Source organism: Rattus rattus, chromosome 14 (assembly GCF_011064425.1).
Source record: "Rattus rattus isolate New Zealand chromosome 14, Rrattus_CSIRO_v1, whole genome shotgun sequence".
In the NCBI taxonomy this organism is placed as follows: domain Eukaryota; kingdom Metazoa; phylum Chordata; class Mammalia; order Rodentia; family Muridae; genus Rattus; species Rattus rattus.
Window position 1 is genome coordinate 74,560,400 of NC_046167.1, and position 13,049 is coordinate 74,573,448.

The 13,049-nt window shown below is 35.9% G+C and overlaps 1 protein-coding gene across 1 annotated transcript in view; it reads left to right on the forward strand.

The window, feature by feature from the left end:
• The window catches only part of LOC116883317 (hippocampus abundant transcript-like protein 1), a 54,551-nt gene that overhangs the window by 23,413 nt on the left and 18,089 nt on the right, over positions 1-13,049 (forward strand). The window contains exons 3-4 of the mRNA XM_032884373.1: positions 5,854-5,916; positions 10,041-10,168. Of these exons, the coding sequence (XP_032740264.1) occupies positions 5,854-5,916; positions 10,041-10,168 (191 nt within the window). The remainder of the gene's footprint in view (positions 1-5,853; positions 5,917-10,040; positions 10,169-13,049) is intronic.

Sequence of the window (13,049 nt, forward strand, 5' to 3'; positions counted from 1 at the left end):
TTAGGTGACTGGTTTTCGTAATTTGCATGTCTGCTCGGATGTAGGTGTCCTTCAGTTTTATCTCTCCCAACTTGGCTCCACTCTTTGTTGTTGCCTTGATTTCTTTGTTTTGTTTACATGAATCCTGCTGACTATCTTCATTTGGATATTTGTTTTGGACTGCTATTTCGGGGGAAGCTAACTGCAATAATTTACACAACAATTGGACAACAGCCTTTATAGCAGGCAACATCTGTACATTTCATTTGTGTCCCTTTCAAGGTGGAGAGGCAGCTATACTTGGTTACTGGTTAATGAAACTATTATTTATAGGTTTGTTTCTTTGTTTCTTTCTTTCTTCTTATATTGGTACTTTTTTTTATAGCTACTGAGAAAGAATGAAGTAAGATCAAGTTAAAAAAAATTTGTAGAACTAGGGTATGTGAAATAGTATACAGTGTTGTAGAGGAAAAACAGATAAAAGCTTTTCCTAGCAAGATAAAAGTTAAAACCACGAAGAATAAAGTATAAACAAATATGGGGGTGGGAATTAATCAAATAAAAATGAGCAATAAAATAGTAATGTGACTTCTGTTTCTTCCTATTTGGGGAGATACTGTCTGTATGTGGGGATAAAACTGTTGGTCTCTATAATTCAAACAAGTTAAGTCAGCAGTGTTTCTGTTAGAAGTTCACTTTCTGATAGAATTTGTATGTGCTCACCCTTCACACCCCCTGCAAATTACAACCTTCACTCTAGTGTTTTGGGAATTAGTCTTGCTCCTATTTTTGTTTGTTTGTTTGTTTGTTCGTTTTGTTTTATTTATTTGTTTTATGTATGAGGGCTCTGCTGCATGTACACTTGTATGCCAGAAGAGCATGAGATCCTTTTATAGATGTTCAGGATTAGGGTGGTTGCTGGAAATTGAGCCCAGGACCTCTAGAAGAGCAGCCAGTGGGCTTAGCCGCTGATGTTTTAGGATGTTTGTCGAGGTACATCCTTACTGTGACTGAGGTTCTGGGGATGGGTCTAAGGCCTTTTCCCCAGCTGCCTGTGTTTTTCTTTTTCCTTATTCCACACTGACACAGGACACTTTCATAATCCTATGTAGCTTCTCCTCGAAAATGTGTTTGGGGAGAGGTAGACATAGACTATCTCTTAACTGCAGATACCACAGTTGTACTATTTTCTCCAGTCAACTGTATTCCACTGCCTCATATCTTATCTAGCTTTTCTATTATAATTTCTAGTGAATCTTCCTTTAATGTCCAAAGAAGATAATTTTGGGGTGGTAGAATGTTCTGGCAAACTCTGAAATGGCCAGCTGAAAAGCTGCTCTGTGGCTTCTTGCATTTCTGAACAGTTAAACTGCTTGTATAAATTTGCTTAAAATGTGAATGTTTAAGTGTGAGGCATAAGTACCCAGTTGCTAGTATAATTTAATTGTTATTTAAGAAATATAGCTAAGTGAGTAGTGATGAGTTATCCTCTTCATCAGTGAGATGAGCCAATTCAAGACAGATTAGAGTCAGGTTTATTGGGAAACTGAGTTCATTGGTCCCAAAGAATGAGGCCAGAGAAGTTGCCACGGGGAAGGAGACAGGAGAGGTGAACTGAAAGAGAAAGCACTCTTGTCCAGTGAGGGAGAGAAGGGAGAAGGGGAGAGAGAGTAATATGAAAAAACCTCTGGGGGAGGGGAATCCAGCTCTTGGGCTGGAAAGTTCAGGATAGAGGGCAGGGCATGCCAAGTAGGGAGAATCTGGAAGCCAGGTCTGCTTTAGTATTTGTAAAATAATGCACCTCAGCTGTTTGTCCTGTCTCAATCCCAACAAATAGGTAGCTGCATTAATTTTCCTTCTGTAGGTTCTTCACTCTTTATATGTTGTGTCATGAGATACTCCACTGCTGTTCAGGCCACAGTGCATTATCCCTGTTCTGTTTTTTTGACTCAGGAGATGATCAACTCCTCTTTAAGAAAAAACTTACTTCTTTTGTTTGTTTGTGTATGTTATCATTCTATTTTTTGGCATCTTGAACCCATTACCCATAGTGGTATAACTATTAAGATGATAGCATATATATGTTTTTTGTTTTTTACTTTAATGTAGCAAGCAGACAGCATTCCCTTATTTTTAATAAGGCAAAACCAGAAGATCCTTTAAAAAAAAAATGGGATCATGATATGGAAACCTAGAAATATATTTTTTTTGGACCAGTTTTGACTAGTTCTTCATCTGAGAATTATTAGGATTATCTTGGAGCAATAAAAAGCAGTTTACTTCTTGGTCCATAATCTTTGAGATATGTTACTTATCTTAGGTTGCCATACCTTAGCTTTTAGTGCCAGTTCATTAATTTGATAATATAAGTAAAGTTTACATCACTTAATGTGTCATAGCACTTTTAAAAAATAGTAGTAGTATTAGTACATTAAAATGACCTTTCCCTTATCTACATGCTCTTTGAGGGCCTAATCTTAATTAGTTATGATTAATCTGGTTAAACCAGTACCCTAGGTATGTTTAAATCAACTGCTTAACTTAATACATTCTATTTAATAATCTGAGAAACAAGAATTTCGTTTTCTTTAATTTATAGAATTTATGTTTCATGTAACTTTGAAACCTTGGTAGTCATTTAAGAATTGATCGTTCCGTACTCATTTATCTATTTCATGTGATGGTCTGAAAAACCCACACTATTCTTTGAATACTTTCTTGTGACATTTTGTTCTCTTATCTTTTATTGTTAACTGACTCTCAAGATAATGTGCTCGTTCATTTCTTCATTTGACTAACATTTATTTTCTCTTGTTTGCTGCTTGTTCTTTTGACTGGTGGTCTTGTCTCTTTAATAAGTGTGCTTTCCAGGAATTACGGTGGGTGGGATGAGGTCCAACTGTCTACTAGACTATGGGAGATCTTTCCATCTTCTGAGGTCTTCCATTTCTTTTTTCAGAGAATTGAAGTTCTTCTCATACAGATCACACCTAGGAATTTTATCTTATTTGTGACTATTGTGAAGGGTGTTATTTCCCTAATTTCTTTCTCAGCCTGTTTAGCCTTTGTGTAAGAAGTGCTGTTGATTTGTTAGAGTTAAATTTAAATCCAGCCACTTTGCTGAAGTTGTTTACCAGGTTTAGGAGTTCCTTGGTAGAATATTTGGAGTAGCTCATGTATACTATCATATCATCTGCAAATATTGATGTCTTCCTTTCTAATCTGTATCCCTTTGGCCTCCTTTTGTTGTCTGATTGCTCTAGCTAGAAGTTCAAGTACTGTATTGAATAAATAGGGAGAGAGTGGGCAGCCTTGTCTAGTCCTTGATTTTAGTGGGATTACTTCAAGTTTATCCATTTAATTTGATGTTGGCTGTTGGTTTGCTATATATTGCTTTTATTATGTTTAGGTATGGACCTTGAATTCCTGATTTTTCCAGGACTTTTATCATGAAGGCGTGTTGTATTTTGTTGAAGGCTTTATCAGAATCTAATGAGATGATCATGTGATTTCTTTTTTACCTTTGAGTTTGTTTATATAATGGAGTACATTGATGGATTTCAGTATGTTGAAGCATCCCTGGGATGAAGTCTACTTGATTGAGGCGAATGATCGTTTTGATGTGTTCTTAGATTCGGTTTGCGAGAATTTTATTGAGTAATTTTGTATCAATATTCATAAGCAAAATTGATCTGAAGTTCTCTTTTTTTTGTTGGGTCTTTGTGTAGTTTAGGTATCAGCAGAAATGGCTTCATGGAAGGAATTGGGTAGTTCTGTTGCATCTGTTCTTGAGCTTGCCTCTCGCCATCTGGTTATCTCTGGTATTAACTGGCCTTGCTGTCTCTGACTGGAGTCTTTCCTTCCTGTGATGCTGTCTCTGGGTATGGGAGGTGGTCTGGAGTGCCTGATCTGTGAACCTGGCTATGGCAGACCTCCTGTGAGCCTGGTTGAGTCTGAACTCCTGGGAGTCAAGCTATCTCTGTGTGTGGGTGTGGCAGGGCTGGTCTGCTCCCAGGGGCAGTTGTGGAATAGATGAAGATGTGTCTCTGGCAGAGTGGGAGGGCCTGCCTTTTCTGGGCCCTGGGAGTGGGGCAGGGGACTGTCCCTGTTAGGTCAAGTATTGGGGTTGGGGGGTTCTCCCCTGTGATCCTGGTGGTATCAGAACTCGTGGTGGATCAAGCTGTTTCTGGGTATGGGCAGGTTGACCCCTGTTTTGTTTTGTTTTTTTTTTTTTTAAAGAGTTATACATCCTTCTAAATGATGAAATTTGCTATTGAAAGAATTTTCTAATAACTTTGTTTCACCATCATTTTCAATAGAAAAAAGTAGAGCTTAAATGCCAATATTGGAAATAACAGTGTGATATATTTCAATTTCATTATTAAAAGTTTTAATTTCATAAAAAAATTGAGAGGAAAGTAGATTTTCTGTATTCCACAGCCATGACATATTTAAGCCTCTTTCTTTATCAAAATCTGCTACTATAGTGGCAGTTCACATGACAATGACAAACTAATCTTTTTACTATTCTCTGTGGTGTTTTTTCTTTTAGAATGTTGTATTACAGAATACAGCTTTTTCAGATTGGTCTCTCTTATTTGGGAGTATGAATTTATGAATTTGTAGGGTCTTTTTTGCCTTTTAACAATAACTCATTGTCTTTTCAGACATCTGTAGAAAGGTTTTTGTGTAGCTACACTTTCAAGTCCTTTGTACAAATGCCAAGGAACATCATGATAGATGGATCATATGCTAAATGGATGTTTAGCTTTATAAGAAACTACAAAGTAACTGCATTATTTTGTATTTCCACTCGTATTGCATGAGAGTTTCTGTTGCCCCATCCTTGTTTGTGTTTAATGTCATCAATTTTTTTTTTTAAATCTTGGCTAATACATACAGTAGATTGTCTTACAGATGTTTTGTAGGTGTCTTGATTAGCTATACAGTTTTAAATGGCACATTTTACTTTTTCATATGTTTACTAACTGTCAACTTTGATGAGGGAGTATATACCTTTGATATTTGGGTCACATTTTAAGAGGATTTAAAAAGAAAAGATTTGTTGAGTATGTGTCAGTGTAGCATGTGCATGAGAGTGCAGCTGCCCACAGAGGCTTTAAAGGGTGTTGTATTCCCTGAAGTCAGTTATAAATTATCCCTTGTGGCTACTGGGAACTAGCCTTGAATCTTCTGAAAGAGCATCAGGTATTCTTAACTGCTGGGCCATCTCTCAAGTCACTGGAATTTTTTCCCTTAAATTGGATTTTTGGTGTTTATTACTCACAGTATCTCCCCACCAAAATATATACACATACATACATACATACATATATATTTTTTTTGATTAGATCATTGTATTTGGGCAAAAATGTTTCCTTCAAAGCTGTTTTTGAGGTTTTATAAGCTAGATTAGGAACACTATATAATACACATATAAGGCTTGATATTTTTCTGGACTACCCTCAAGTGATGAACATGAGTCTGTCTTTGAGTTTTATACCATTTTTTGGGAATAAACACTTATGTTGCAGCAAAAAAAAAATTCTTTGTTGGCTACTCCTTTAGCTGTAATTTATGACAAAAGTACCTATGAGTGCTAGGGCTTACGATGTCTGGTTCTTGCATGGTGTTTTATTAGGTCACTGCCTTTTTATGTCTTTAAGGAGTTTATTTTATTTTGGAGACGAGGTTTCACTCTGTAGCCCTGGCTGAAGCAGTTTGTTCATTTGTTTATTTTTTTTAAGATTTCATTTACATTTAATATTTGTCTTTATAGTTGATCTTACTTGTTTAGCCTTCCAATAATAAAGTGTAAAACCTTCACCTTCAATTTGTATTTAAATAGATCTTGATGTTTGTTTACTTTTATAGGTTTTACATGAAACATTTCCTCAACACACATTCCTCATGAATGGTCTCATTCAAGGTGTAAAGGTAAGAACAATTGTGTGAATTTATAATGAACTCAACCCAGGAATCCCTAGAAAGATCAAAATGCAGCACAAATACTTATAAGGCATAACTAATTTAATATTAAAAAGCCCAGTGAATTCTTTACATGCTATAGCATGATATATTTTGTGTGCTTGGCCCTTTAAAAGACCCTATGTTTTTCAGTGTTAGTTGCCTCTTGGAATTCTGGGAACAGGAGAGACTATAAAAAGCCAGCAGAGGCTGAGAGATGGGGAGGGGAGTAGGATTCAGGAGGAGACAGAAAGGCGTGAGAGAAAATAGTTGGTAACAGTTCAGACAGGAGAAAGCTGAGCTAAGCCAGAAAAGATATTGTTAGGAGACAGATGGATACAAATGGAATAGCTGAAAGAAAAAGTTAAACCTACAAAAGGCCTTAGGAGATATATATATATATGGTTTACTTTTAATTATTATATAAACTTCTAATTGCTCTGACAGGCAACAAAATAAAATGAATTAGCTCTACTGTCTTCTTGGACATTGAGACTGAGGAAGAAAAAAACAATCCAATTGGAGATTTTAGTCTTTTAGCCAGGTCAGTGCTTAGTCCAGAACTTTCCTAGCTCTCCTTGACTTGACATAATTAACCTTTCATTATTTCAGTGTTAATAAAATATATATCAGAAATTTATGAATAAGATTAAAATATTATGTATTATAATTTTACCTTAAAATTTATGGCAGTTCTGTTTAGCCTTTCCAGCTTATATAATACTTGTCTGTGCGTTATACTATATGTTAACATAATTTAAAATAAAATCATTCTTTAGTAACTTGAGTAGCATTAATTAACAATAATATTAGTCTTTGGGTTTTATTTTTTGAGATTTAAGAATTCTGACTGTAATGATAACAAAGTAATGTTATTCTAGAAGATAAATAGAATTTTGTCTTATTAAAGAGCATGAATTTCAATCATAGGTAATAGGGTAACTGTGGCCTCATAGAATGAATTAGGTAGCATTCCTTCTGTTTCCTCTTTTGTGGAATAGTCTGAGGAGTATTGATATTAGCTCCTTTTGGAAAGTCTGGTAGAATTCTACACTAAAACCATATCTGGCCCTGGGCTTTTTTGTTTGGGAGACTTTTAATGACTGCTTCTATTTCCTGAGGGATTATAGGACTGTTTAGTTTAGCTTATCTTTATTTAACTTTGGTATGTGTTATCTGTCTGAAAAACCATCCATTTCATTAAGATTTTCCATTTATGCAGAATGCAGGCTTTTGTAGTAGGATCTGATGATATTTTTTTAATTTCCTCTGTCATATGTCCCTTTTCATTTCTGATTTTATGTGGATACTTTCTCTCTGTCTTTTGATTAGTGTGGGTAAGGGTTTGTCTAGTTGATTTTCTCAAAGAACTAGCTCTTGGTTTTATTGATTCTTTGTACTGTTCATTTTAAATCAGTGCAATCACCAGTCCCTTAGACAAGGCTGTGTATAACATTCTTTGCTTCAGAAAGACTTTAGTTGTGATTTTGATTATTTCCTGCCTTGTACTCTTTGATATGTTTGCTTCTTTCTTTTTTCTTTTTCTTTTTCTTTTTTTTCTTTTTTTCTTCCCCCCCCCCTTTCTTAAAGAGCTTTCAGGTGTACTTTTAAATTGCTGGGAGAAGAAGTTTCTACTTTTTTTATGGAGTCACTTAGTCCTGTGAATGTTCCTCTTAGCATTGCTTTCATTGTTGCCATAACTTTGGATATGGAGTGCCTTTATTTTCATTGAATTCTAGAAAGTCTTTAAGTTTTCTTTTCTATTTCTTCTTTATTTCTCAGTGTGCGGAGAACATCGAGTAGATAGTTGTTCAGTTTCCAGAGTGCATAGGCTTTCTGGTGTTTCTGTTGTTGTTGAAGACCAGCTTTAATCCATGGTATTCTGATAAGATATGAGGAGTTATTTCAATGTTCTCATATCTCTTGCGGCTTGTTTTATCTGGCTATATGGTTGGTTTTGGGGAAGGATCTATGGGGTGCTGAGAAGCTATATTCTTTTGTGTTTGGGTGGAGTAGTCTGTAGATGTCTGTTAGGCCCATTTGATTCATAATGTGTGTTAGTTTCATTATTTCTTGGTTTAGTTTTTGTCTGGATGACCTGTCCATTGGTGAGAGTTGGGTGTTGAAGTCTCTCATTATTAAGATGTGGGGTTTGAAGTTTGATTTAAGTTTTAGCAGTGTTTCTTTTATAAATGTAGATGCTTTGTGTTTGGGGCATATATGTTCAGAATTGAGATATCATCTTGGTAGATTTTTCCTTTGAGTATGGAGTATCCTTCCTTGTATCTTTTGATTAACTTTGGTTGAAAGTCTGTTTTATTAGGCATTAGAATGGCTACTCGATCTTGCTGCTTATATCCATTTGCTTGGAAACCTTTTTTCCAGCACTTTACTCTGAGGTAATGTCTATCTTTATTGCTGAGGTGTGTTTCATGTATGCTGCTGAACAATAGATCCTGTTTTTACATCCATTCTGTTAGCCTGTGTCTTTTTATTGGGGAATTGAGTCCATTGATGTTGAGAGATACTAATGATCAGTGATTGTAACTTCTTGTTATTTTAATGTTGTCCTCGCGCGCTCGTGTGTGTGTGTTTATTTGTTTATGTGTGTGTGTGTATGTATGTGTGCGCGTACGTGCATGCACGCATGCATGCTTCCCTTGTTTTTGCTGGTATGGAATTACTTGTTTTCTATGTTTTCTTAGATATAGTTATCCTCCTTGAGTTAGAGTTTTCCTTCTAGTATTTTCTATAGGACTTGATTTGTGGGTAAATATTGTTTAAATTTGATTTGTTTTGAAATATCCTTTTCTTCTCCATTTATGATGATTGAGTTTAGGTTAATATCAGTGCTTTTTTTAGAGGTTGAAAGATATCTGTCCAGGCCCTTCTAGCTTCTAGAGTTTCTGTTGAAAAGTCATGTGCAATTCCAATAGCTCTGCTTCTGTATGTTCCTAACCTTTTTCCCTTGCCGCTATTAATATTCTTCCTTTTGTGTTTTGATTATTATGTGGTAGGAGGATTTTCTTTTCTGGTCTAGTATAATTCATGTTCTCTAACCTTCTGGTATGTTTATAGGCATCTCTTTCTTTAGATTGGGAAAATTTTCTTCTATGATTTTGTTGAGAATATTTTCTGGGCCTTGGAGCTGGGACTCTTTACCTTCTTCTATTCCTATTATTAGGTTAGGTCTTTTCATGGTATGCCAGATTTCCTGGATGTTCTGTGTCAGGAATATTTTAGTTTTAACATTTTCTTAGACTGATGTATCAATTTCTTCTGTTGTATCTTGTATGCCTGAGAGTCTCTCTTCCATTTCCTGTATTCTGTTGGTGATGCTTGCTTCTGTTGTTCCTGTTCCCTTCCCTAAGTTTTCCATCTCCAGGATTCCCTCACTTCTATTTCCATTTTCAGGTTTTAAACAGTTTTATTTATTTCCTTTACCCATTTAATTATATTTTGTATTTCTTTAAGGGATTTATTAATTTTATTTTTAAAGGCCTCTATCATCTTTACAAGATTGGATTTAAGGTCATTTTCTTGGGCTGTGGTTGTGTTAGGATGTAGTAGGGTAGCTGTGTTCTGAAGGTGTCATATTGTCCTGGCTTTTGTTGATTGTGTTCTTTTGAGGGCCCCTAGCCATCTTGATGGCTTTAGTCCCTACCTGTTGTAGTAGGTATTGGGAGGCAACCTAACTGTCATGATTCTGGTGTGGCAAACCTCTGATGAGTATCCTTGGGCTGTGTGGTTACAGATTAGCAGGTCAGATCAGAGGTAGTGGGAGAATGGGAGTTCATCGCGGATAGCACATGGCTCTGGACAGCTGGAGATGCCCCAGAAGATTCTGGAGGCAAGAAAGATGGGCGCATGAAGGGAATCTATCCTGTATGCTTCTGGATCAGCAGGTCTGAGAAAGGTGGGAGGACAGGTGGGATTATTTAAGGTGGATTCTTTTCCTTCTTCTTCATTCAGTAGCACATGTTACTTTTTTGAGAAATAAGAGGAATTGAAGCCAATAGATCTAGAAAGAAAGAATTATAAGTAATAGAGGGGTCACATTTTAAATCTAACCTTTCCTTCTGTTTATTCTCTAGGGCCTGCTCTCTTTCCTGAGTGCACCACTCATAGGCGCTCTCTCTGATGTTTGGGGCAGGAAGCCTTTTCTCCTTGGCACGGTCTTCTTTACCTGCTTTCCTATTCCACTAATGAGGATTAGCCCATGGTGAGTTGCTGAACTCTTCATTAGCATACTGGTGTGTTTTGAGTCCTATGTAAATAAAATTATGTTGGCTACTGCTCCTAATCCAAATATTCAAAAATGCGAAATGATTCCAATGTTTTTGAGCACTGATATAACACAGTTATGATTGGGTCAAATATATATAGACTTTACCTCATAATGAACAAGTATTTTAAAAAATGAAAAACATTTCAAATATTGTATAAAGTGACTTTAGAGTATGTGTATAAGGAATATATAGAATATGAATAATTTCTATTTTATATTTGGGCCCTATGCTTAGGAGAGCTCATCATATACATTCAGAATTCTGAAAGGAAAAAAAAAAATCCAACGTATTTGAATCCCAATCATTTATGAGCTCAACCTTCACTTTGATCTATAGAATATTCTTTAACCATTTCAAAATAAGCTACGTTACTTGAAGAAATTTGTGGTGTCTTTAAGAGCAGCTGGTATGCCAAGATATCAGTTGTAGGGAGTCAGTGCTGAAAGCCTGCGAACGGTTTCTGCCCTCACCTCTGTGGCTTGGTTGACTTTGTGAATTTTCTGTTTTTGTCATCTCATTGCATTGTGGCACTGAGTGAGCATTATTTCACTTGTACACTCCATTAAGACTATTAGCTTATTCTAAAGCATGATATGAATTTAATCAATTCTTCTCCTTCAGTATAATGAATCCAGGTAATTTAATTATCTTAGAGGAGTTAGGATTTTCTCAAGCTATTTTTTTTTCCTTGTTAGACCGTGGGATAATATCTTAGCCAGTATTTGATAGAAGCCATCCAGGAAAGGCTATGGCAAGCAAGTAGTTTCCTTGAGATGGCCCACCATTTTGCATGGCTGCAATGGAGAGGCGTAGCCCAGAGACTTCAACCCAGGATTGCTTCTCACTGTTGATACGCCTTTCCTGCCATTATCGGATAGCATAGTGATTCCTGGCCATTAGCCTACCCTATTGGGCAAATCTCCTGCATATCAACATAAAGATGAACTTGGATGAATTGATGCTGTTTAGATGAATTAATGACTATCAAATTCGTGATTTGGTTCAAATAATTTTAAGAAGAAAGTTTAAGGAGATGGTTTTAGTTGTTTTGCCTGAGAGAGATAATATAGTTAGAATCAAGAATAGAATATGCCCCCTCCTCCTAGAATAGTAAGGAAAGCCTGCATAATAAGGAATACAATAAGCTTTCATAAATTGCATGAAGAAGAAAAATAGTCTTGGCACAGATTTGTGATCAAGGAAAAACATTTATTCTACGTCAGATCCAAGGATGAAACCACAGATGTACACTCTGATAAAGCAAGGCCATGTGAAACTGCTGCTTTGACCTTATAATGAGCATATAGAATAAAGTACTACTTTGAACTTACTATCAACATCCTTCTGTAATTACCCTTTTGTGTAACATTTTATCCATGAGTAATTTTATAAAGAACTTTTGTCTAAGAGGGTATAAGAAGGCCAGAGAGAAGAAATATAGTGTGGCTACTGGGACTCTGTTCCACTCAACAAATATATATACATACATGTGGCATTTGGGACTCTGCTCCATTCACCAAATGCATATGTCTGTCTGTTTCTATGTGTCTGTCTATATGCATGTGCATACATACATATGTAGGTATATGTGTATGTATATGTATGCATGTACACTTGTGAAATGATGAAACAGGTGGTTAGGCTCAGCCAGAGCATGCGTGTGTGTGTGTGTGTGTGTGTGTGTGTGTGTGTGTGTGTGTGTGTGTGTGTGTGTGTGTACGTGCATGTGCACATGTGTGCATACCTGACTTTTGTGCTTTATTTTTCTTTCTCTCTGAAAATGCCAAAAGTCATTTTTGGCCCCAGAACAGTAAAAGTTAAATTGTCAGAAACTGTCAGCTTTTGACCACCAGAGCAGTAAGAGAGTTAACTACCTCAGTACATGAATGCTGGGGCTGCAAGTATTCCTGATACTGAAATGCTCTACCTATGAGAAAATATATTCATATTATTATCGGGAATTCCTGTTAATATTTGTAAATTTGTTGGCACCATAATGATTTTATCTTCTACCACATAATTAATTTTTGTAGAATATTAATGTGTTACACCTTTCTAGTGAGATTTTCAAAAAAAAAAACCTCTTTGCTAGCTTTTCTATTCATGTTGCTAGTCTTTTGTCTAGATGTATTAATGTCATCTGAAAATAATTTTATCTCATTCTTTCTAGTTTTATATATTCACTGCTTTTTAAATTTTTATTAGCTAATAAATGTTTAATTGAAGTAATAATTGTGGGTTTTCTATTTTGTAAAGAGTTATAATTTTTCTTTATTAAGCCTCAAGCTAGCATTTTCTTTTCTTCTTCTTTCCGTTTGACTGTTTTGCCTTTATGCATGTCTATATGCATCATGTGCCTGCAGAGGTCAGAAGAAGATGTTAGATCCCCAGAGACTGGAGTCACAGACAGTCGTGAGCTGCCATATGGGTGCTGGGAATTAAGCCCAGGTCCTGGAAAAGCAGCCAGTGCTCTTAACCACTGAACCATCTCTTCAGCCCTTTATTTCTATTTAATTCAAGGGTTTTCTCCTTTAAAATAAAGATTCATTGAATAGATAACAGATTTTACCTCTACCAAGATTACATATCAGATTTTATTAGATACATTTTAAAAAATATTTATTTATTTATTCATTTATTCATATATTTGTTCATTCAATTAAGTGAGTATTCTGTTTTCACACATGCCAGAAGAGGGCATCAGATCTCGTTACAGGGATTGTGAGCCACCACCTGTTTGCTAGGAATTGAACTTGGGAACTCTAGAAGAGCAGTCTTTGCTCTTAACTGCTGATCTGTCTCTCCAGCCCCAGA